This window comes from Pholcus phalangioides, unplaced genomic scaffold, assembly GCF_987345545.1.
Source record: "Pholcus phalangioides strain wild (caught in Gottingen) unplaced genomic scaffold, Ppha-v1.0 ptg000009l_1, whole genome shotgun sequence".
NCBI lineage: Eukaryota > Metazoa > Arthropoda > Arachnida > Araneae > Pholcidae > Pholcus > Pholcus phalangioides.
Window position 1 is genome coordinate 21548081 of NW_028301602.1, and position 23256 is coordinate 21571336.

At 36.8% G+C, this 23256-nt stretch overlaps 1 protein-coding gene across 1 annotated transcript in view; it reads left to right on the plus strand.

Moving 5' to 3' along the window:
* LOC149082520 (alkaline phosphatase, tissue-nonspecific isozyme-like) overlaps positions 1 to 11121 on the plus strand; it is a 63304-nt gene extending 52183 nt beyond the window's left edge. The window contains exons 5-9 of the mRNA XM_089235774.1: positions 702 to 909; positions 3437 to 3577; positions 3709 to 3900; positions 6127 to 6249; positions 7608 to 11121. Coding sequence (XP_089091900.1) covers positions 702 to 909; positions 3437 to 3577; positions 3709 to 3900; positions 6127 to 6249; positions 7608 to 7921 — 978 coding nt within the window. The 3' untranslated portion in view covers positions 7922 to 11121. The remainder of the gene's footprint in view (positions 1 to 701; positions 910 to 3436; positions 3578 to 3708; positions 3901 to 6126; positions 6250 to 7607) is intronic.
* Positions 11122 to 23256: the final 12135 nt, after the last annotated feature.

Below are 23256 nucleotides of genomic sequence, written 5' to 3' on the forward strand. Positions count from 1 at the left end.
ATGTCGGTAAAAATTTTACATATCCCCAATACTTAATTTTTTTACAAATTTTCAAAAAAAGCATTACAACAGCTTGAGCGCATGATAAAATAATATGATACAAAAAAAAAAAACTGAATAAAAATAGATTCAAAATAAAAGAAAACTACTGAATAAATACATGGTTTATAAATTTTTTTAAATTTTTTAAAACTTTAATTTCAATCTTTAATAAGATTGAGTAGATAGAATCTCAATATTACCCATCATTTCATGAACTGAACATTTGTCTTCTTTTGTAATTATTTTTTATTCAATTATATTGATTGGATGCAATTTTATCATACGCGCAAGCTGTTTTTAATACATTTTTTGAAAATTTGTTAAAATTCAAGTATTAGAGATAGGAAAAAATTCATACTGGCATAGAATAGCATACACAATCAAATACCGTAGATGTACTAACAATGTAAACTAAATCAATGAATATAAATAATATTTTTAACAATATTTCTACATAAGAAGGTTTTTTTTTATCATGTTATAGGATAGGAGCCCCCTCCCCGCCTTGAGAAACAAATTCTATATAATTTGCAATGAAAAATTCTTTCCTGAGACCTTTTGGAGTTGCATTCATTTTGTCTGTCATTAGGCATCTCTTCCCCATCTTTTTTTTTTTTTTCGCAAACAGCGTATGAATCATTTGAAAAATGTCCATTTAGGTGATACTCGGAGGCGGTCGGAGGCACTTCTTGCCGAAGAAAGCGTTCGAGTCGCATATATCGAGCGATTTAGGACGGCGTGAAGACGGCCGGGACTTGATCGAGGAATGGCAAAAAGATAAGAGGTTGAGAAATCTCGACTATCAGTACGTATGGAAGAAGAAAGATTTCGATCTCGTTGATCCTGCAAAGACGGACTATCTTCTCGGTGAGTTTTTGCTTTTGTCTCTCATCTTCCGGAAACATTTCCCACCAGCGAATATTTTTCATGTCAATTTCATCCCACTCCTATATTTTCCTCTTTTAAACAAATAAAAAAAAAACCATTTCTGACAGATTTTTGATGAATGAGTTTTTTGTTTTATTTTTGTTTTTATTCGAAGAAATGAAAATCAATCATTCGGAAGTTATCTCCTATCTTATAAAGCTTTGAGAAATTTCAAAATAAGAGCAACAAGAGTTATTCTTAGGGTTTTGAAGTGATTCGTATTTTAGGACATTTATAATGGCTGTTTTTTTTTTTAACTCATAAAAATGTTCCGTTTTTTCCCCATTTGTAATAAAACTCTCTTAAGGAGGTTGAAGCATGCAAATTTTCTAACAATTACATTTTCGAATTTTTAAATTTTCACGTACTATAATATTTTCTGTGTCTATCTGTGTTCGAGTTTTTGTTCTACTTACACTAGAAGCATTTTTAACATATTTTAATGTAAACTGCTGTCAAGGATTACGTGTGCTAATGCTTTCTATTAAATGTTATTTTCTCAAAATTGAGTTTTTTTTGTCAGATGAGGAAAATTTTTTCAAAAACCATGTGTTTCAAATTACTTGAAACTTTGTATGCGCTCAACACAAAGGTTTCACATACTTCAAATTAAGAGGATTTCTTATTAAAATGTTTCAAAGAAATTTTATGGCACAAAGTAGCAGGAAATTTTAGTGATTTTTTGAAAGAGGTACGTGTTACTGAAGTTAACCCTTAACTGGCGTTGCGAAAATTCTGTGCGTAGCTGGCATTGTGGGGGGGGGGGGGGAAGGGTGTCATTTGACCCCAGCAAATAACAATGCATTTTAAACCAAAAAAAGTCTTCATAAAAGCCATGGGTTTTTTTACATGACTTAATTCATCTGTCAATTAATTCACTAAATAGTTTTTCAAATTTCTTTATAATTGTCTTCCCAAAAAATTTATTTTATTAAGACACACATTCTAAAAAATGGAGAGGTACATGACTTCTTTAAATTTTTTAAAAACTATGTATCAAATTTTTATGGACGCAACTTTCATGATTAAAAAATGAAAAAATATGAGGTCAAAATGACCCCTCTAACTAATGAGTTAAGTGTTAAAGCTCAAGAAAAAAATAAGCAACGAAAGCAAATCTTTAATGCTCACGTATAAAAATACCTATAATATTTGAGAAAAAAATTGAGTGCCTAAAGTGAATAAGAATTTTTTTTTAAATTTTCCTCAAGGAAGGAAATTTTTTCCATGGGAAGCCAAGATCGTGCCCAACATCCTTCAATTTTTATTTTTCCCGAAATAAAAGATTATTTTTATGACAAATATAGTCATTGATCATTTTTGTCGCACCACGGTCATTTTCTGCACACGAGGGCTAATTAGACCGGGACCTACAATTTATTGCCGATTCCGAACGGCAGGCTTGTTTCTTATACTCATCGAGAGATTGGTACGTTAAACCCTCGATGGGGGACCCCTGCGGTAGCAATTTTTTGCTGCGGTCAAGTCGCCGTTTTTGTTGTACCCCTGTGTCAGGAAAGTTTTCTGACAAGGACGAACCGGGTATCGAACTCGCGACACCTCTAAACATCCTTTGGTACTTTAGGCGAGTATCTTATCGACCGGGCTACCGCGCCCGACAAATATAGTCATGATAACCACCATGATAACCACCACGCCGCTGTGGTGGTCGAGTGGTTATAGTGACGGCTCGCGATGCGAGGATCCGGGTTCGAACCCCACAGTGGTGGTCGGCTGAAGTTGGTTTTCTGTGGTTCCCAACTTCAAGGCGCAAATGCGAGCCGATCTCCCCGTTAAAAAAAGTCTCGCCTACAACGATAAATCATTCAATCATAACACTTCACTCATAGTTAGAAAAACTGGTGGCAGATGGCAGCACTACACATAACAAGCATTACAGAGAAACAAAAAACTTCACGTCAGGTTTCACTACACGTACACGCACATTCCCGCATGTACCGATTCGTTGGGGGTTCCACGGGCAGGAGGAGGGGGTGTGGTGTAGCAGTAGTAGGTAGGGCCTCCAAAAAATGGCTCGGGGATCCATGATGTTCTTAAGTCAGCCACCTCGTTGGGCAATTTGCCTGTTGTGGCGTGGTATTTGTATTTGTATAATTGTGAATATAAATATTCATCACTCATATTTGCCATGTTGAAGGTTTTCTTTCGTGAAATACATTCTTATTCACTACTATATTTGGAGTAATACTTCATTTATCGCCATTACAATTTTTTCAGCGATTTTAGTAATAGTTGGAAACTTTGCTTACCTATAGAATTTTTTTTTGCGGACAGGTGGTGCCATCTCGCATTTTTCTCTCTAAAAAATGCTGTCAGCTTAATTATCCCTATTGCAATAAATTCTTTAATGCAATACAATAAAACATGAGTTCCAATCTGCATTCTTAATATTGAGATAATGCCCTGATTACTAGATCGTTAAGCGACTTTGATTCCTATCATTCAGGACTTTTCAACTACGGTCATATGGCATACGAAATCGACAGGGATTCAGGACCAGATGGTGAGCCATCATTGGCTGAGATGACGAAGAAAGCTATAGATATAGTACGTAAGAACTCCAAAGGATATTTCTTGATGGTAGAAGGTTCGTATAGATATTCCTCTTTGTATTTGAAATATTAATTCTTCGATTAAAAATTATCCGTAAAAAAGTGGGGAAACGCTGTTGATTTTCATAAGGCTTGTCACAAAATCATAAATTTTTTTATTATAAAGGTGGTAGGATCGATCATTCTCATCACTTCAACAACGCTCACAGAGCTTTGGTGGACACTTTGGCGTTGGAAGAAGCCGTAGCAGTCGCATTGGAATTGACTAGGCCTGAAGATACATTGATCGTCGTCACATCGGATCATTCGCATGTCTTCTCTTTTGGAGGGTATCCAAGACGAGGGAATCCAATATTAGGTTAGATAATGGAAGCTCTTATAATATACTGTAATTTCATATCAGTTTGGAATAGCAGATAAATAAAAGCAGATCGAAGCGGTCAAGTTTTAATGAAATATAGTAGAACACGCACACGTCTCTATCTCGATACATTTTATTTATTCATTTATTTACAACAACCCGAGAAGGCATGAAATAGACTTACACTGGAAAAGAAATAATGAATATAAGTAAAATAATAATGCTAATAATAAAAAAAAATAAATAAAAATAATCACAGAAATAATAGTCAGAAGGGAAAGCACTTGGCATACGGTGCCAGGTCGAAATCTTCAATAGCGGAAGCAAATCTCGCGTAGGAGGCTCTTACAAGTTCTGATTGCAGACTTCCATGTTCCACCTGTAACCGTGGAAAAAGCAATCTCTTCTGGCCGTTGGTATTCTTATTTGGAAGTAATGCCTATGTAGGTTGGCGCGTCTGTTCATGAACTCGAAGAAAAGTTCTCCCGGTGGTAGATAAACAATTTGGTGGACAAGTTGGTAAAATATCTTCAGACCTGCAGTGATTCTACGCCATTCCAGAGAGTGCAAACCCAGAAATTCAAACCTCTCCCAATAAGACAAGCCACTCATGCTAACTATTCGTTTGGTAAATGACCTCTGTGGTTTTTCGAGGAGCTTTATGCCCTTAATTCTGAAAGGAGTTCCATACTTGTGAACAGAAATCGAGGGTAGGGCGATGATGAATTCGTGACGGAATTTAAATCAGAAAACTTCGAAATGTGTATATTTTTTCTTTTGGAAGCCTATTTCTGTTTCTCCGTCATTTTTTGATATTATATTACTCGACAAACGAACAAAAAGCATTTACTCATAACTACAAGTGGCTATGATATTTTTTCCCGTCTACAGGTAGGATCGCAATTCTTGATCTTTGTCAGTCTCTTCACACAATGCTAATTCCAATGAAACTCTTATTCTCCTCCCCCCCTATTTTTTAAGTTCCACGTACCCTATGAGTAACAATATCCATCATCATGATGGGTAGTAGCTCTGTTTCAAATTTTTTTTCACTTGTGAAAAGAAGCCAGGATTATGCGAAAGGTAAATAATTTTCCCAAGAGTCCTTTTTTACTATCGTCGTGGTTTGACCTTTGAGGCAGAGAGGTGCGATCACATTGATTTCGTAGGATTATTTTGAGATGTTGAATGTCGAGATACAGAGGGTTTCTATGATATAATTTTTTTTATAGCAAAACTATTTCTGCAATGTCTTGAGATGTGAAAAATACACGCACCGACAAAACTACCTACATCCTCATATCTCATTTCCACTTTGAAAGATAGAAGGCAGCACTGAGTGCGTAATACGAATAACCTAGACCAGGGGTTCTCAAACTATGCACCGTTTATGTGATCTGAGAAAGGATTGTGACGCGAGATTGTTCGGCGAAAAAAAAAAAAGACTATATGACGTCAGTGATGCTGACATTCTTAAGCATTCGATTCTTTGTTAACATGCAAATTTTAAGTGTTGTTGGTATACGACTGTAATGCTGTTTGCTACTCACTTGATCTCTTTTATCTTGCAATAACGCAGGTCGCCATGTTTACTAGTCATTTTAACGTTTTAACATTTATAACTGCTGATTAAGTTTGTTTTGCAGTTATGTTTCTTAGTTTGAACTAAAACCTTCTAATTGTAATGGAGTCGTAGAGTGCATCAATGCCTCAAGCGGCTTTTCCAAGCGATTTGTTGTTAAATTGCTTTGAGGAGCCACGGATAGACATGAGGAAGGAACACCATGGGAACCCCGACCTAAACATTAGGGATTAGGGGACATCAAGACTTTCCAGCATGTTCCTGTCTTCAACCTGTTGACTGCTGACTCCTGAGTGCCCGTGAGTACATTGTAAGGGATCCATAGGATCATTTTCATTTACTAACATTGCCATAATGACACATACGGTGCAGTTAAATTTTGAGTCATTACATCATTAGATCAATTTCTTTGTGATATGGAACTTATAAAAACGTCACATTTTGGATTTTGTTAAGGAGGGCTGTGGCTCGAAATTGACCTTCGCTAAAGGGGGACTCCGTGTAGCATTGATCTCCACTACAAGGGAGCAATGTCTCAACATAAAAAAATTTGGGAATCACTGAGTTAGGTTATGAGTTCTCAATGCAATTTTTTTCAAATTTTATTCTGGTGAATGATTAAACGTGCATTTCTCCCGTAGGTATGGACAACAAGCCATCCGATGTCGATAACATGCCATATACGACGTTACTTTACGCAAACGGCCCAGGATACAAAAGAGATCCCAACACGGGAAGGGAAAACCTGACTATAGTGAACACAGGTGAGAACGGTTTAGAAAAACAAAAACCATTTAACATGATAGATGTCATCTAGATGTAAACCAAGGGTCTTCAACCTTTCTGACACGGCGGGCCAAATTGAAACTTCCCGCGGGCCACTAAGTCCTGTAATTTAGTAACATCTTAATAGAAGGAGACAGTTGGGATCGAGTTAAACATGGACAAAAAATTTCAAAAACTGTTATTTGGAATTATTTAAGCAATTCTGAATTTTTGTCGATTCCGGAATTATTTCCTTCATTTATTGTAGAATTAATAGTTTTTTCAATGTTTTCTCGACAATTTACTGAAAATGATCGGCTGGCCACGACAAAAAGCTCCCAGGGCCAAATGCGGCCCGCAGGTCACGCGTTGAAGACTCCCCTGATGAAATTATACGAGGATCCGGAAATTTTCTCCCGACGTTTTGTTCCCGACATTTCACCTTTGGTAAGTTTCATCCTCGGGAATTTCGACAATCCTGACATTTCGCCTCCCATCACCTCATGAATAAGTGAGTGTGAGTGACTGACTGTATGGGAAGAGTGAATGATCATTTGAATGATCAAGTGAGTGGTTGAGTGGCCAAGTCAGTGATTTCGTGAACGCATGAGTAGACAGGCGAGTAGGCGAGTGATTGTATGAGTGACCAATTGCGTGGCCGTATGAGTGATCATTTTCGTGACAAAGTGTGTGACCATATGAGCGACAATGTGAGTGACCGTATGAGTGGCAAAGTGAATGACTGTATGAGTGGCAAAGTGAGTGACCGTATCAGTAGCAAAGTGAGTGACCGTATGAGTGACCACACTCAATTGGCCAGTCATACAGTCACATACGGTCACTCACTCATACGGTCACCGACCACTCATTTCGTCACTCATATCGTCATTGCCCTCCCATATCCTGGAGAAGGGGCCCCTAGGCTAAGATCTTTGCGGGCCCCAAGCCAGACTGCTCACGGGCCTTTCTAGTGCATTTATAGCATGGAAAAAATTATGGCAATTGTCCCGCGCCCCAGGGCTGGAGCCCTGTCAGCCTAGCCTTATGGGGGCCATGCATATGGTCACACACTTGATCACTCATGCGGCCATTCACTCATACAGTTGCTCACCCACTCACTTGGTAGCTCATATGGCTACTCGCCCAATCATTTGGTCACTCACATAGTCAGCCACTAACTTGGTCTCTCATACGGTCAGGGAAAGCGAATTGTCAGGGGTGAAATTTCCGGGAGCGAAATTTACTGCGGACGAAACGTGCTAGGGGCGACATGTGCGGGGACGAAATGTCTGAGGCCAAATTTCCATAAACCGAAATTACTTACACGAGTAAGAAAAAATATTATACCTTTTTACAGAGGAAAAGAACTACGTGCAGCAGAGTGCTGTTCCCAGGAGGTGGGACACCCACGGTGGCGAGGACGTACCCGTATACGCTCATGGACCGATGGCTCATCTCTTCAGAGGAGTTCTCGAACAGACCTACATACCGCACGCGATGGCCTACGCGGCCTGCATCGGGCCTCAGAGGGATGACTGCGAGAGAAGGCGGACGGCCCAGAGCCACAAGGTCGTCGGTTGCCCATCGGCTCTCGTCGATTCGGCTTCGAACCCACAACCGATATGGACACTACTCGCAACTCTCATCTTGATGGTGGTTATCATAACGTGACTTGGCGAGATCGCGTCTTGTTTTTGCACGACAAATTGAGCAGATGAAAGACATGACTTGCCTTATGGATAATAAGTACATGAACGTGTGATAACCATATACATATACTATATATATATATTTGACGTTGAACGTGATTGAAAAAATATGAAATTACGATTTTAAGGAAAGCATATCTGCTGTTTCACCAGCTCAAAATATTAATGAATTTAATTGACGCAATTTGATATTAAAAAAAGATAATTGAAACATTTATACATGGTTTTTTGGTAATTAGAGATATTTCACGTCAATAATTTCTCGTAAGGGGTCATTCAAGTATTATGTCAGCATCGATAAGGTGGAGGGGGTTCGGGTTTGATGACTTTTGATGAAAAGGGGGAAAGGGGGGGGGTCAATGATGTTTACGCCACTAACCACCATTTATAAAATATGAAATATTCTTAATGACATCTTTGCTGAGCGTGGCAAAAACGAGGTAAACCTCTTCCTAGTCTGTGGGCCCCTGAACTGACGTTTCTCCCTACTGACATAAATAATTTATAGACACCTTTTTTAGTGATCCTTCAGTTGTTCCGCAGATCCTTCAAGTTATCTGGAAATGTGTTCGGGCAGCTAAAGCGTTCTAGAAATGTGTTCACGCAGCTAAAGCGTTCTAGAAATGTGTTGCGGGCCACTTAAATGCTGTGGAACTGTGCCGCGCGTCGCTCAAATTATCCGTAATTACGCCGCGGATTCCTTAAGTAAACAGGGAATGTGCCGTGGGTGACCGACCTGAGTGATGTAGAATTGCACTGCTTGCAGCTTAAGTGCTTTGAAACTGTGTAACGTGTCACATAAGGGATCTCTAAATGTGCCACGGACCGCTCAAGTGTCTTGTAAATGTGTTGCGGGTAACTTAAATGATCTGAAAATGTGTCACGGGCCACTCAAATGATCTGAAAATGTGCCAAGGGCCACTCAAACGATCTGTGAAAGTGCCGCTTAGTTCATTTTTTACAAAATTAGATTTGTGGTGGCGGGACATATCAGATACCCCGCAGGTCATGGGTTTAGCATGTGCAGAGTAGAGCAGGCATCTTCAACGCGTCGCTCGCTCGCACCATGGTAGCTCCCTGAAGCACCCAGAGTGCTCCATGCTCGTGTCCGATTTAGTGCTCGCGAGCACTTGGTCAGCGTTCCAATTAAATACCTTGCACAAATTGTGCATTCAAGGATTGAAATCATCCTGATTTCATGTATTGGCGTGCCAAACTTTTCGAGAGGGCGCTCTTCTTTTGATGATGGGTACAGACAGTGCTCGTGACTAGAAAAAGGTTGAAGACCTCTGGCGTTGAGGGTGGGTCGCAATGGACTTCTTCTTAAAGAGAAATTTTCTTAGCCCTCAAATAGCATTGAAAAATTAACAGAGAATAATTATGATAGCATATAAAGGCATTCTGAAATTTCAATTATAAAAAAAAAATTTTTTAGTAAAAAAAAAATAAATTAGGAGGGATCAGAGGGAGGCTCGTGTCGTCGTCGCCCCCCCCCTCCGCGCACGTCTCTGATCCCAATATGCGTTAGGATGGGGGAGGGGGCAGAGCTGACGCAATTTTGCTGACAAGGGAAGGGGGTCAACACTGGCTAAAAATCCGCTGACATAATACTTGAACGGCCCCAAAGATATCGAGACGAATACTAATGAAATATTTAATTTAGAATTTATTGTCTAGATATTGTAATGGATTTACATAAAATTTCAATTTCATTATTTCAGAAGAAATATAAATGTTACGGTAATGTATGTGATAAATCCAGTTATTACACGCATAATCACCGGCCGTTTTGGTAAGTTTGATAAATTTCTCTAAATTTGTCAGTTTTACCGGTGATTTTCTATAATACCTTCCTAACCAGATCATGGCTCGTGACTGTCTCAATAAAGGCATTTTAGCAGGTGGTCGCAAAGAAGACCTGGGAGATGCTGGGAAATGGGGGTGTATGTGCTGTGAATCTATCGAGAGGTTTGTTTCTGTGTATTGCTTGTTATAGTGCTGAGATCAACTTTTAAAAGTATGTGTGAAGTGTAATGGTTGAATAATTGCATCGTTGTAAGGTCTGTTGCTCTCTAAGGCGAGACATTATAACGGGGAGATCCGCTCGCATTCGCACCTCGAAAAACAACTTCAGCCGACCACCACCAATGTAGCGAGGGTTTGAATCCCATGCATAATACCCAAGCGTCGTTGGTGAACATGATAAACCATACCAAATTCATCACATTTAGCCGGATATTATGCATACTCGCGATTTCGTATTGATTAATCTCATATCTCGTGTTAAGATTTATTATTTAGATGACCGCACTTGTGAGCCAGAGTCTGAACCGGATATAACAGACTCTGATTTAGTGAATTTTTCCGAAGATCCCAGAAATAACTCCTACTATTGATTCCTATCTGACGAATTCTGCAATTGGCTCTCGATATAACGGTCTCGCATTTAACAAATTTTACGATAGTACCTCGACAAAATGCCTTCTCATTTGAGAAATTCTTTGATGTAACGAACTTTTAAAAGTTTTTGTTCGTATACAATCAGCCCCAATATAGGAAACTTTTATTTAACGAATTCTGCAATCGTACCTCATTATAACGAGTGTTTATTTAGCAAAACTTACTTTTTAACCCCGATATAATGAACTCACATTTAGCAACCGTAACTATAATCCAACTACAACGAACGACCCTTGGCTATCATGCATAATCACCGGTAAAGCAGATAAATATTTTTCCGGATGTATTACATTTTCCAACGAGCCTGGATATTATACATAATCGCCGGTAAAAGTGATAATTTATTTAGTATTTATCAAATTTAGCAACGATGCTTGGGTATTATGAATAATCATCGGTAAAAGTGATAAATTTATCACACTTACCGAGACGATTTCAAATTACGTATAATAACCAATTTAACACATTTACCGTAACGTATATAAGAACTTTTTTTTTTAAAATTGTTTCCGTGGTTAATTTGAATCAAGTTGGAAGACAATTTACACGTTAATAAGAAATTTATTTGAATCAAATGTGTCTGTCGATCCGTAGAAATTTCGAAAGAAGTAAAAAATAAACCCATTTGATGTGTCAATTTTTATAAGAATGTGATGAAGTGCATGGTTTGTATATTGGAATTAAAATTTATTTTACGGTGTCTAGGTGTGATCATTATCATGAATGACACATTCTTGCGTTAGTACAAGAAATCAGTGAGAATTTATGTAAATCATATGCGTATGAAATACATACCGGATGCTTCCTAAAGTGTATTTAATTACGAGACCATATTGGACGAAGATTGGCGGATATTTTTGTAAACTATTTCCCGCCACTTTAGCAACGTTTCTGATTGTTGAGACACGATGTCGAAGCTGTTTTCAAGACTTGAAATGTAAATGTTCTATAAATCTCCCCAAATTCACTGAAAGCATGATCTTAACCACTTCACGTACAAGCTTTCGGCAACAAATTTGGATTATCTGTATTTGACGAATCGGTGATAAATCTATTTACCTCTTCCTATCCAAACCGCACATTAGAAAAAGAAAAGAGAGAGGAAAATATATATAAAGGGGAAAATATAATAGATAAGATAGAAAAAAGGGGTTTTTAAGTCTCTTTTTACCCTCACCCTACGTTTCTCTTTCGCTCTTACATGCATATAGTAGGAAAGGTATATGATGAGTGGAAAAAAAAAATCATTAACAAGAGTGTGGAAATGAAGGATGGAAAGAAACAGCAACTTCAGTTGACAGGGTTACTACAAAGATTCGTGTTTGGTGGTGAAGAAAGAGGAAAGAAAACGCTGGGATCTTTTGTTTGAATTTATTCTAGTAGCATCAGACGCAATATTACGTCCGTGATCGTAAAGGGGTTGATAAAATTGGGTTCTTTTATATAGAACTTTGTCTCCTCCTGTTGAGAAATCTGATTACTGATAGAAATCATCTATTTGCGGAATAGCCTGATTGTGATTCATTGTCACGGGAAAGTGAACATTAATTCACTGGTGAAAATATCGCAATTAATCCCCACAAAAAAAATCCCAAGCTGCTATGCATGACATGATGATATAATAAAATTAGCCGTTATTTTTTAAGCAGCCAAACGACTCTTAAAGTGCCTTAGGGATTAATAATAAATATCATCATAAGTGAAAAATTCAGGTTTGTTTCAAAAAGAATTACCCGATTTGAAAATGCGTGTATTACGAAAATTATTGAATATAGACACTTTAAGGTTAATTTTATATTACACGGCTAATCATAAAATTTTTTCACAAACCAAATTAAAGGTGCTCAATATGTCCACCTTGGGATGCATGGCATATGTCTATATACGGTAGTCAAATTCATCCCAAACTTTTTCGAGCATGTTTGCATCCACTGCTTCTGTTATGCGTATCCTCAGTTCGGCTAATGTAACTGGAAGGGGAGGTACATAAACGTAGTCTTTTATAAACCTCCACAAGAAGAAATCACACACTGTAAGTTCCGGCGATCTTGTAGGTCAATGATGTTTAACTGAATAGTCAGGATCCGAACGGCCGATCCATCGTTTAGGAATGCGCTTGTTCAAAAATTCTCGAACGTCCAAGCTCCAGTGTGGTAGTGCACCGTCCAGATAGAAAATGGTCATCCGAATCGGGATCTAACTGCGGGAAAAGCCAATCTTGACAAACACTGAGAGCATTAGCACTACCTGTCGGTAGAAACTGCGTAAAACTCAAGATTTTCCTCTTTCTATCTATACATTATTCGATCAAAACGGATTGAAAGCTGAATAGTTATGATTTTTTTTAAATCGGATGATTCTCTTTGAAACACCCTGTATTATAAACCGAAACACTGGAATAAATGAGGACTTTTAAATAAATCATTATCATTTATCGTGGTTGCATGGTAGTCAGCTTGATGAAGAAAATTAATAACATCATTCATGGCTATTTAAGACAAGGAAAAAAAAATCAGTTTCAACTTCAGCACATGTTGCAATTGCGTGTGAAAACTTGCAGCTGCGAGAAAAAAGACTCGACTGTTTCCGAGATTGGCGTAACTGAGCTGATAATTACACAAACAATTAAAACGTAACTCCACTTATAATTAATGGGACGTAAGCTTCAGTTTATTCTCTCTGAAAAAAATAGAAAAGTTAACTGACTCTATACAGAGGGTTACACCGTTTAATTTTTTAAATGGTGGAACTATTCGCAAATTTTCGAAAATACTGAATACGGTTCTGTATCCGAGCACGACCATTTTTTCTCTGTCGCATACGTGATATAAGCGCATTGCCTCGGAGGGAGTGGTACTGGTGGTGCAGGAGAAAATGCTGAGTAATAAGGAGAAAAAATAAAAATTGTGGGGTCCCCATCTCTCTCTCATGAGATCTAAAGGACTTCCAGTCATGTATGTGCATTCACAGTGCCGTAACTAGACAGTTGCACCCGCACAGGGCCCACTTGGAGGTGGGGGGGGGGAAGGCTAAATGCAAATTCTTGTACAGGGCATAGGAATGACTAGTTACGGCACTGTGCATTCATATACACTTACAAAAAAACGAGAAAAAAAAGTTCGATGCAGACATATATAATGGAGAGAATCAGGGTATACAATGAGTTCGGGGACGCCTATTTTAGGGTACCTAGAGCAGGTGGCGTACGCAGGATCGACCTTTGGAGGGGCACAAAAATTTACTTCGTGAGAAATTTAGGGTTACTACCCTGGGGTAGTAAAAGCATTAAAGTGTAGTAAGTTAAAAGCATTTCAATTAACAGAAATCCGTCAATATAGCATATATAAAGGGTGTTTTTTTCGTTATTGTAATTTTTTAACCGAAATATTATTTTTTCGCTAATTTTTGGTTGTCTGGAGGTGGGGTACAGGGGGCCTGTGCCCCTCCCTGCGTACGCCTCTGACCCAGAGGTATAAAATAATTCGGGGGCCGTGGCGTGGGACCTAAAGCATCTCGAGGCACTTACATGAAGATATAATTTCAAAACGCATGTGTGAGGGCAGCAAATAGGAAAAGGATCAGGTCATGCAAGGAGTTCGACGCTCCCATTTCAGAGTGCTCAGAGAATTTGATAATATGCATTCTCAAATGCTAGATTTAAAGAAGCATATAAAATTATACATATATGTGCGAGACCGTACAATAAAACCAGGGGGTGGGGGGAGTGGTGTGGGACTTAAACAACCCAGAGTCACGTTTATACAGATACAATTTCAAAAACCATGTGCAGGCATAAAGCAAATTAACAGGTTATACAAGAAGTTTGGGGGACACTCCTTAAATTACGTCGAAGGAACTCAATGCATTTTACTATCAATTTACAGACACTCTTGTTAGCGGACAGATTTTTGATCCCATGGGTGTCCGTTACCGAGAGCTTCTACTGTAGCAATACAAGGTTTGGCAAAACGTCCTGGACTCATTTTAGAAAATTAATAACAAATCAACCAATTGGCATAAAAAGGTGCGGTTTGAGTTAAAATGCTTATCCTAGCCTAGAGCTTTCTGATAAATTAAAGTTCAAATTTCTCTCACAGGTAGCACTGTAAAACGAAAAACTATACATGACATATAAAATGCCACACAGTGTGTAATTGAGTGACGGAAATTTGCGTTACATAAAAGTACCATATTTCAACTCGAGCTAGAAAAAATCGTTCATATTGAAATATAATAGTTTAATGTAATGCAAGTTATTATAAACATTAATTATGCACTATCTGTGTTGCATTGTATGTGTTATGTTGAGATTTTCGTTTGATAACGCCACCTGTGAGTGAAATTCGAACTTTTTTTTAAATTTATCAACAAAAGCAAACTCTACGTATAACGATAGGTAAATGTTAGCTGACTGATAAATAAGTATTTCAGTGCAAACCGCACTTTTTTTTTTATGTCAATCGGCTGATTTGTTATTAAATTTCGAAATGTGTCCAGAACTTCTGGTCCACCCTGTATATCACTTTGATCTACTTCTGTAGGTTTAATTCATACAATAAGTTTCTTAAGTGGAATTTAGATAAAACTAGAGGATAAACAGCAAATGACATTTTTTTCCCCCGATTTATACAATGATCTTACGTAGGCCAAGAAAATTCTGCAATTTATTTCTTTAAGAGCGCCTTATCTTTCAATAAACTTTCTCATGATCTGTTTTATCTCTTATTGCGACGTCGATTGCAATTAATGACATGAATATTTCATTTGAAGAGTGAAACCCACTACAATCTATTCCAAAGTAATGATTGTGCGTTTGTGTGTCCCGGATCATATACCTTTTAAGAGAGTTGTTATTTCGATTGTGAAGAAAATAAAAGAGTTTGACTGCGAATTTTTCATTTCTCGGCGTTGTATCGTACAACTGGAAAAATCGAGTTAAATTACCTTCAGGCGATGGAATTGAGACTTTAATACGATACTTTGTTTCACAAATAGAAGCTTCGACCATCTCTGTTAGCCTTTCACGGCACGTAACATCAGTATAGAGAGATAGAGAGGAGAAAAAGTCATTAGTGATCTCCGAGTTCGTTGTGATGGGCTGGAATATTTATTCATTTCCGAAGTAGTAACTGAACGGAATGTAATTATTTAATTAGTTCGGTTATAAATAAAACATTAAAGGTCTTTGAGAGAATAGCAAGATTCGAACCAATGTTAAAAAAAAAAATACGTGAGAAGCAATTTTAACTTGAATTTACATTGAAACTTCACAAGGTACTTATGGTTAGATTATGATGTTTGATACTGATCTGGTTTTGGTCAGATGATACGTTGTATTTGTGTGCGTGCATACAGGGTGATCAATCTCATCGTTGCCCGATAGCCAATTACTTTATTATTTTACCATTAGTCTTAGGGGCAGGATCAGGAAGTAATTTTCACATGGGCAACATGGGCATTTGCTCAGGGGCAATCTCATGTTTTAAAGAGGCCCAAATTGATATTATGTAGCATATATTTCAACTAAAATCTTTATAAATTTTATATGGTAAAATTTTCTAGAATCAAATAATTTTTCCTAAATCATATATCACACTGTTTCCAAAGTGCCCGTCTCCCCAACAACCCCATTAGATATCAATTTTAATATCATACCAATCAGTAATAGACTTTACTCAACATGTACAATGCACCTATTGAAATATTAACTCCACGACAAAAATAAGTTTCATTCTGTCAGTTTTTTATTCGATTCCTTAATGCCACACCATAAAATGATTGATATGAAACGATAACGAGAAATCAAGGAAATATATTTTTTGGATATTATGCTGAGGAGAATTCGGGAAGAAAAGTCACTCTGTCTCCACCGGGAATCTAACCCAGGCCCTCTTGCATTCCGGGAAAGCATAATACCATCTACACAAATGGAAACACGATACCGTCTTCCATATGTAACGCACTGTGGCGTGAGGCTCTGAAGTAGAGGCATTAGTAGCCTCAACTTCAAGAATAACCCCCCAGCTATAGGACGGAAGAGAGAGAGAGAGAAAGAAGAGGACGATATTTTTTCTCAGCTCAAGATATCAAGGAAACAGCATTTCTAGATATTATGCTGAGGTGCTCGGAAAGAAAAGTCATCTTGTCTCATGCCACAGTGCGTGACCTAGGGAAGGCACGCTCGTGTCTCCAGTATCATAGATGGTCGATCGCTTGCCCGGAATGCTAGAGGGTCTGGGTTCGAGTTCCTGAGGAGAAAAGATGAATTTTTTTTCGAGTTCACCTCAGCAAAATATCCAGAAAATATCTGTTTCGGTGATATCTTGGGCTGAGAGAAACCCATCGATGATAAGAAAGTTTACATGTTTGATCAACATGGAAATCACTAAATTTTCGTGAAGATTCTGTATATTTGCAATACCAAACTTCATGCATGTGAACTTGCAAACACTTTTCAACCTAAATTGCAACAATTTTCATCCTTGATTCAGGTTGGTGACACAATGACACAAATATTAAATGAAACTAGACGTTTAGAAGAGACGTCTATCTCGTGCTCTCAAAATGCTGAGATAGTATTGAATCATCATTGACAACGTATCATCAATCTCAATCTGTTCTAGAGAAAGATCATTATTCTTGGATAAAATCATAAGTTCACTCAAGCCATTCACAAGAAAAACCGTCATCATTTTAGCTGTTTTATGTATTGATGCTGAGATAACTCAAAAATTAGATTTTGATGGCATTATCAGTGATTTTGCTCATATCAGAGTGATAAAATAGCATTTATTGCCAGATATTCATGGAGAATTTTGCATTACTTTTATCATCATTAAAATTGTGCTAATTCTTTTATTGATGTGTTTAGAAACAACATACTGTATACCGTATTTGCTGATGTACCAACCACAATAAAGAGGGACCCCCGAAACTTCTTTTTCTCAGGGTCCCATCAAGACAAAGTTGATCCCTGGGTAGAGGTTCTTAATTTCATTGGATTTTATGAGTTTGGATGAGAAAAAAAAATAAGCACTCATTGTTTTTACTTTGCTCTATACTGAATATTATTTCATGTTATTGGTACAAAGGAGTAAGTGGAGCACAAAAGTTCAAGAACCTCTGTAACATGAGGAACTTAAATATTATTCACTCTATATCTCTTTCAGACCCGAGCATTCATTTTTTTTGGAATTTTCAAGATGTTTTTTGCATTTTTGAACTCCAAAAATGCATTAAAAACATACATATCTACAAATATTTTTTTTGTTGCAAATTTTCAACTTTTTTTTCAGTTTTTTTTGTGAAGAAATCATTCTTCGTTCAGATCTTTTCAGCCAAGATGATGTAGTATAATATATCTCTTGGTCTTCATACCAAATTTTAACAATTCAGTACCTGTCCCGAAATTCAAGGCACAAAGAACGTATTGACATCAAAGTTTCCAGTCATGTCTAATGCCGGGATTACACTATATAACTTCATAAAATATCTTAAGCAAAACTTGAAAAATACAATCAATAAGCGTATCGGTTACATTTGAGCGAATGTAACTAGTTGGTTTATTGGTTGTTTTTTCAAGTTTTGTAAAAGATCATTTATCAAACTTTTATTGGTTGATTTCCCTGTTAAAAAGTCTCGCCGCAGAGAGTAACAAGTGTACAACGATACAATTAATCAACCATTGTACTTTACTCATAGTTAGAAAAATTGATGTGGTGGATTGTAGCACTACACATAACAAGCATGACACAGAAACAAACTTTGTGTTTGGTTCATAACACGTACACGCGCATTCCAACATGTACAAATTGGTTAGAATTTCCTCAAAGGAATATGTACGAGGTGCATATTTGTTTTAGTAGTAGTAGTGTAATCCTGGCCTAAGACGCAGCCCATCTCAATTTTTTTTTGTAACTGAAAGTTTCTTCTGACCTTAACGGTTTGAATTGAAAATAACACTAACTTCCTATTGTATAACGATAGCAGTGGACTCTTATAATCGAAGTCCAACTTTGACAGGGGAGGGGGAAAATTACCCACTTGTTGCTGCTGATATCAGGCCGTATTAGCAATAAAAAAATTTTCGAGAAGGATGTACCTACTATCGTTCATTCACGATACATTGTTGAAATTAATGGTATAAATTACCAGTTTAAACGTGGAAAATAAACCTGCATTTATATTAATTTATATATAAATGCACCATCACCTTGTCATGATGAGGAAAAAAAATGTAGAAATTCGAATCCAATTCGCTGGCAATGTCATCATAACGAATATCCACCAAAATGATGTTCCGACGATGCAAAATGTATCGCAGCTGCGTGGATCGATACAAAAATTAGGGATAGAACTCTTTTTTTTTTTCTTCTTTTTTTAAATTATACAGACGTGGAAAAATATGTAGAATGCTTTCTTATACTCGTTTTATCCGCGGGGTGAGATGGACGGACTTGATTACTTTTTCAACACTTTGCCAAAACGGATGAAATTTAATGCCGTTGCAGGAGTAAGGAAAAGGGACTAGGGGATGATATTAGAGACAAACGAATATGACTTTAGATAACGTCGTAATGGACATTTAACGATTCCACTTGTATCAGTAAGGAAAAAGTTTTGATAACTACGTGATTCCGTAACTGAACTTGCTAATTATTTTTCCGATAAAAACGTTTCTTCAACTTTTACCACGTTGGCGGAGTCTTTTACCTTTTCGTACGTCTAATTATGCAATGAAACTGGAAAGGAAATTTAGAGGCATAGATAATTTTCTAAACACCAGTCTATTTTCGATTTCTGAACGTTTCAGATGCTGTTTAACTGACAATCTACATACGTTTTCTTCAACTGCTGATTGCGAACCGGTGCCGGTCGCGTTATTTTATACTATACATAGGGTTTTAACATGGGGTTGTGCTCATTGTCCAAAATCACTATGACGTCAATAAATAAATGCGATACGGGGCTAAACAGGCAAGGAGTTCAAAATGTTTCCTTGTGTATGTTACGGTAAACGTCATAAAAATCGGTTATTAAGCATAATCGCCAATCGTGTCCGTAAGTTTGATAAATTTTTCACTTTCACCAGCGATTATGGACAATACTTATAAACGTACTTGGTTAATTTGATAAATACTTGAAATTTGCAGCTTTTACCGGTGATTATATGCATAATGATGAAATTGATGAATTTTTATGAATATGAAAAAAATTCCAAATGATTCTAGTATGCTTGACTAACCCCCGGTACTCATTTCCCCGATTTGATGAATCAGATAAAATCGAGGAAGATCGTTATTTATAGGGGTTGCGAATAACATTTTCGAATAGGATCTTCTATAAAAATATGTATACCGGGGTTATATATTATTATACACATGATTAAATCTTCGTTATATCGGGGCCCAGTTATAGGATCCGTCAGAATCCGTTTGTTACTTGTGGGGTCTGATTGTATACGCCCAAGCACTCGTAAAAATTCGCTGAATCTGAGAATTTGCTAAATAAGAGTTCCTTATATCGGAGGAACGATCGTAAACTTTTTGAATAGGAGTTGATTATAGGAGTTATTTTGGGAATGTTCGGAAAAATTCGTTAAATCAGAGTTCGTTCTATCCGATTCGGTCTCACTAGTACGGTCGCTCTATATAATAAATCTTATCACGACAATGAGACTGATTTATCATATTTACCGATACGAAATGGTGATTATGCATAATAAACGGCAAAGTGATGAATTTAGTACGATTTATCAAATTTATATCAACGACACTTGGATATTTTGCATGATCGCCGGTAAAAGTGATGAATTTAGGGAAATCTATCAAGCTTAGCAAAATGGTCGGAGTTATGCACAACTAACCGGATTTTTCACGTTTCGTGGCATAAAACGGGATAAATCTTATTTACTAACCAAGAAAAAGCAAGAATTTCAACGTAAAAAAAAATAAATTGCATTAGTAAAAACTTATGCTTATATTCTAATTTTACTTACGCTTTTGAGCAAATTGAATTTAAAAAAAATAATATGGTAAAAAAAAATCAACGTTTTTAATAAATATATCATTGAATCTGATGTAAATTTTTAAATTTCTATTTGAATGTGACAGCGGGAATCCATATTTTGAAAACTCTCAAGCAATAATAGTAGAAACAAATTTTAGTTGAACGCAAACCTATAAAGTCGAATTCTGTTTTAACAGTTTTAATCCCGTTTCAAAACAGTTTAACGAATACTGTTATAGCGAAAATCTCGTTTTAACGAACACTTTTCCAATCGCCCAGGTAAGTTTATATAGGAACAATGACCTGTAATTTCTTTATAACGAAATTTCGTTTTAACGAAATGATTTCTCCGGTGTCTTGGCGTTCGTTATAACGGGATTCGACTGTATATGGTGCTATAAAGTCGTAAACAACAACTCTTGCTTCGCTTTATAGTGACGTAATTTTGATTCTAGCCAATGAGCGTAACCCCATGTTAAAATCCTATGCATAGTATGGAATAACACGTGCCGATCAGTGAAAAGTTTCGGTCAATTAATATCTATATAATTTCAGTTTCAATCGAATGTTATGCTATCTCTATATTGATTTTGATTTTTGTCCTGCTCATCAGCAGGCCTGTGAATTATTTTCCTCATATATTTTTTACCATTTCTTCAAATCAAATCGAATTTTATTAACGTTAGAGCCAAGTACAAAATATAAATATGCAAAAAAATAAACAACCAAAGATACCAAAGATCCCATACTGGTCGTTACTATGAGTGTTAGCAATGGCTGAGTATTAGCTATGGTTATTAGCAATGAGGACCTGGTTTCGAACCCCACTGCGGCCAAAGTGGTGGTCGGTTGAAGTTGGTTTCCTGTGGTTCCCAACTTCGAGGAGAGAATGTGAACCATTCCCCCATTCGTTAAAAAGTCTCGCCACAGAGAGCAACAAGCCTACAACATTACAAATATTCAATCATTAAACTTCACTCACTGCAGTTCTGAAATATAGATGGCAGCGCTGGAAAAATCTGACACAACGCTATATACGCACTCAGACTGTTAGATGCGCACACTTCCGGCACAACTCATTTGGTGGTAAATTGTGTTTGGCGATAGACAGGAGTTGTGCTTGGTTTGAAAGGAAAGTTTACTATCAATAATTGCGCAAATTATTTCTAACATTTAGTTATTTTTTTCCGGTCCGCAGATTATTCGTCTACCACTTATTCATTTTTGCTGGTCCGAAAACTATTTTTAACATTCATATATTTTTCGCTGGTCCTCAAATTTTTTGTTTCCCTCATTTATTAGTTTTTCACCGTTCCGTAAATTATGCCTACGATTTAATCATTTTTGTTGCGGCTCAAATTTCTAACACTTACTTATTTTTTGCCGGTCCACAAATTATTTCTAACATTCATGTATTTTTTGAAATTCTTCAAATTATTTCTCCGATTTATTTATTTTTTGCCGGTCCACAAATTATTTTCCCCTTTCGTTTATTTTTTGCTGGCCCGCAATTAATTTCCCCTCATTTTTTTTAACTTTTTGACTGTCTCTCCTTATAACTATTTATTAAATTTACTCATTTCTTGCTGGTCCCCACACTATTTCTCCTATCTACATTATTTATTTCTTGCCATGCTCGAGTTAATTTCTTCAATTTTTATTATTTTTTTTAAGGTTTCAAACTATTTCTTGTTTTCACAGGATTTACTTTTTGCCGGTTCTCTCATTTACCTGTTGTTTGACAGTCTGCTCTTATTTTCACTGGTGCGAGAAATTATTCAACCATTTTCGCTGGTCTGTAGCTGTAAAAAAAGTTCAAGAATACTGATCTACATCACACTGATAGTACCGTACGTAATTCTACCAAAAAATCAACGCAAATCTTAATGCAAAATTTTCTTATCATCACAAATATTCTACATCAACAGAAGTTTTAAAAGAACACTTGGAATGCAAATAAGAAAATTTCAAAGAAAATAAAATTAGTTTGCAATATTTCGAGGAAGCTTTTATACTTAATTCCTCGTATTGAAGTTTATACTTGGACACACACAAAAAAAAAAATTTTATGGAGAAAAAAGCTCCAGATTCAAGTAAGTGTGTATATTATTTTAAAGTTTTGAAGAGAAAAAAATGCTAAATTCCTTGAGAAAATTCGATTTTTCTAGGTCCTTGTGCGACACTAGGATAGAAAAGTAGAGAGAGAGAGAGAAAATGTATTTTTATCGCATCGCGTTCCAGAGCTTAATGAATTTTCCACGGAAACGTCCTCCAGAAGTAATGTTTCCTAAGAGAGTTAAATTAAAATTAATTTGGGAGGAAAACCAGTTTTAAAAGGTAAAAATAAAATGAAGAAGGACAAGAAGAAGGCTTTTGAGAAAGCTCTTTCCAACCCTACGTTCCTTTCCCTTAAATTTACGAACTCACCATTTCAGGGCATTAAGACAGCATTATCAGCTATGAAAGCCAAGGGAAAAAAATTAAAAAGCTGAAAATAAAGAAAATATTTTCGAGGTATGTAATATATAGTTGATGTATCACTATGTTGCTTGGACGAATACAAATACGAGGACGAAACAGGCAAAATTCCCAACGAGGTGACTTAGAGTAGTATGCCCATAACAAATATGGATGTCATGTATTTCCAAAGTATAGCAACCCTATTAAAAATGCAATTATAAAAGTTAAAAACTATGATAAAATACTAACTAACAAACTAACCGTGAGATGGCTCGGTCCATATCCTACGGGACTTCATCACCGGGAAACCTATTTTTAGTATGGTTAATATGCAAAATGAAAAATACATATGCTTGTCCTATACACGTT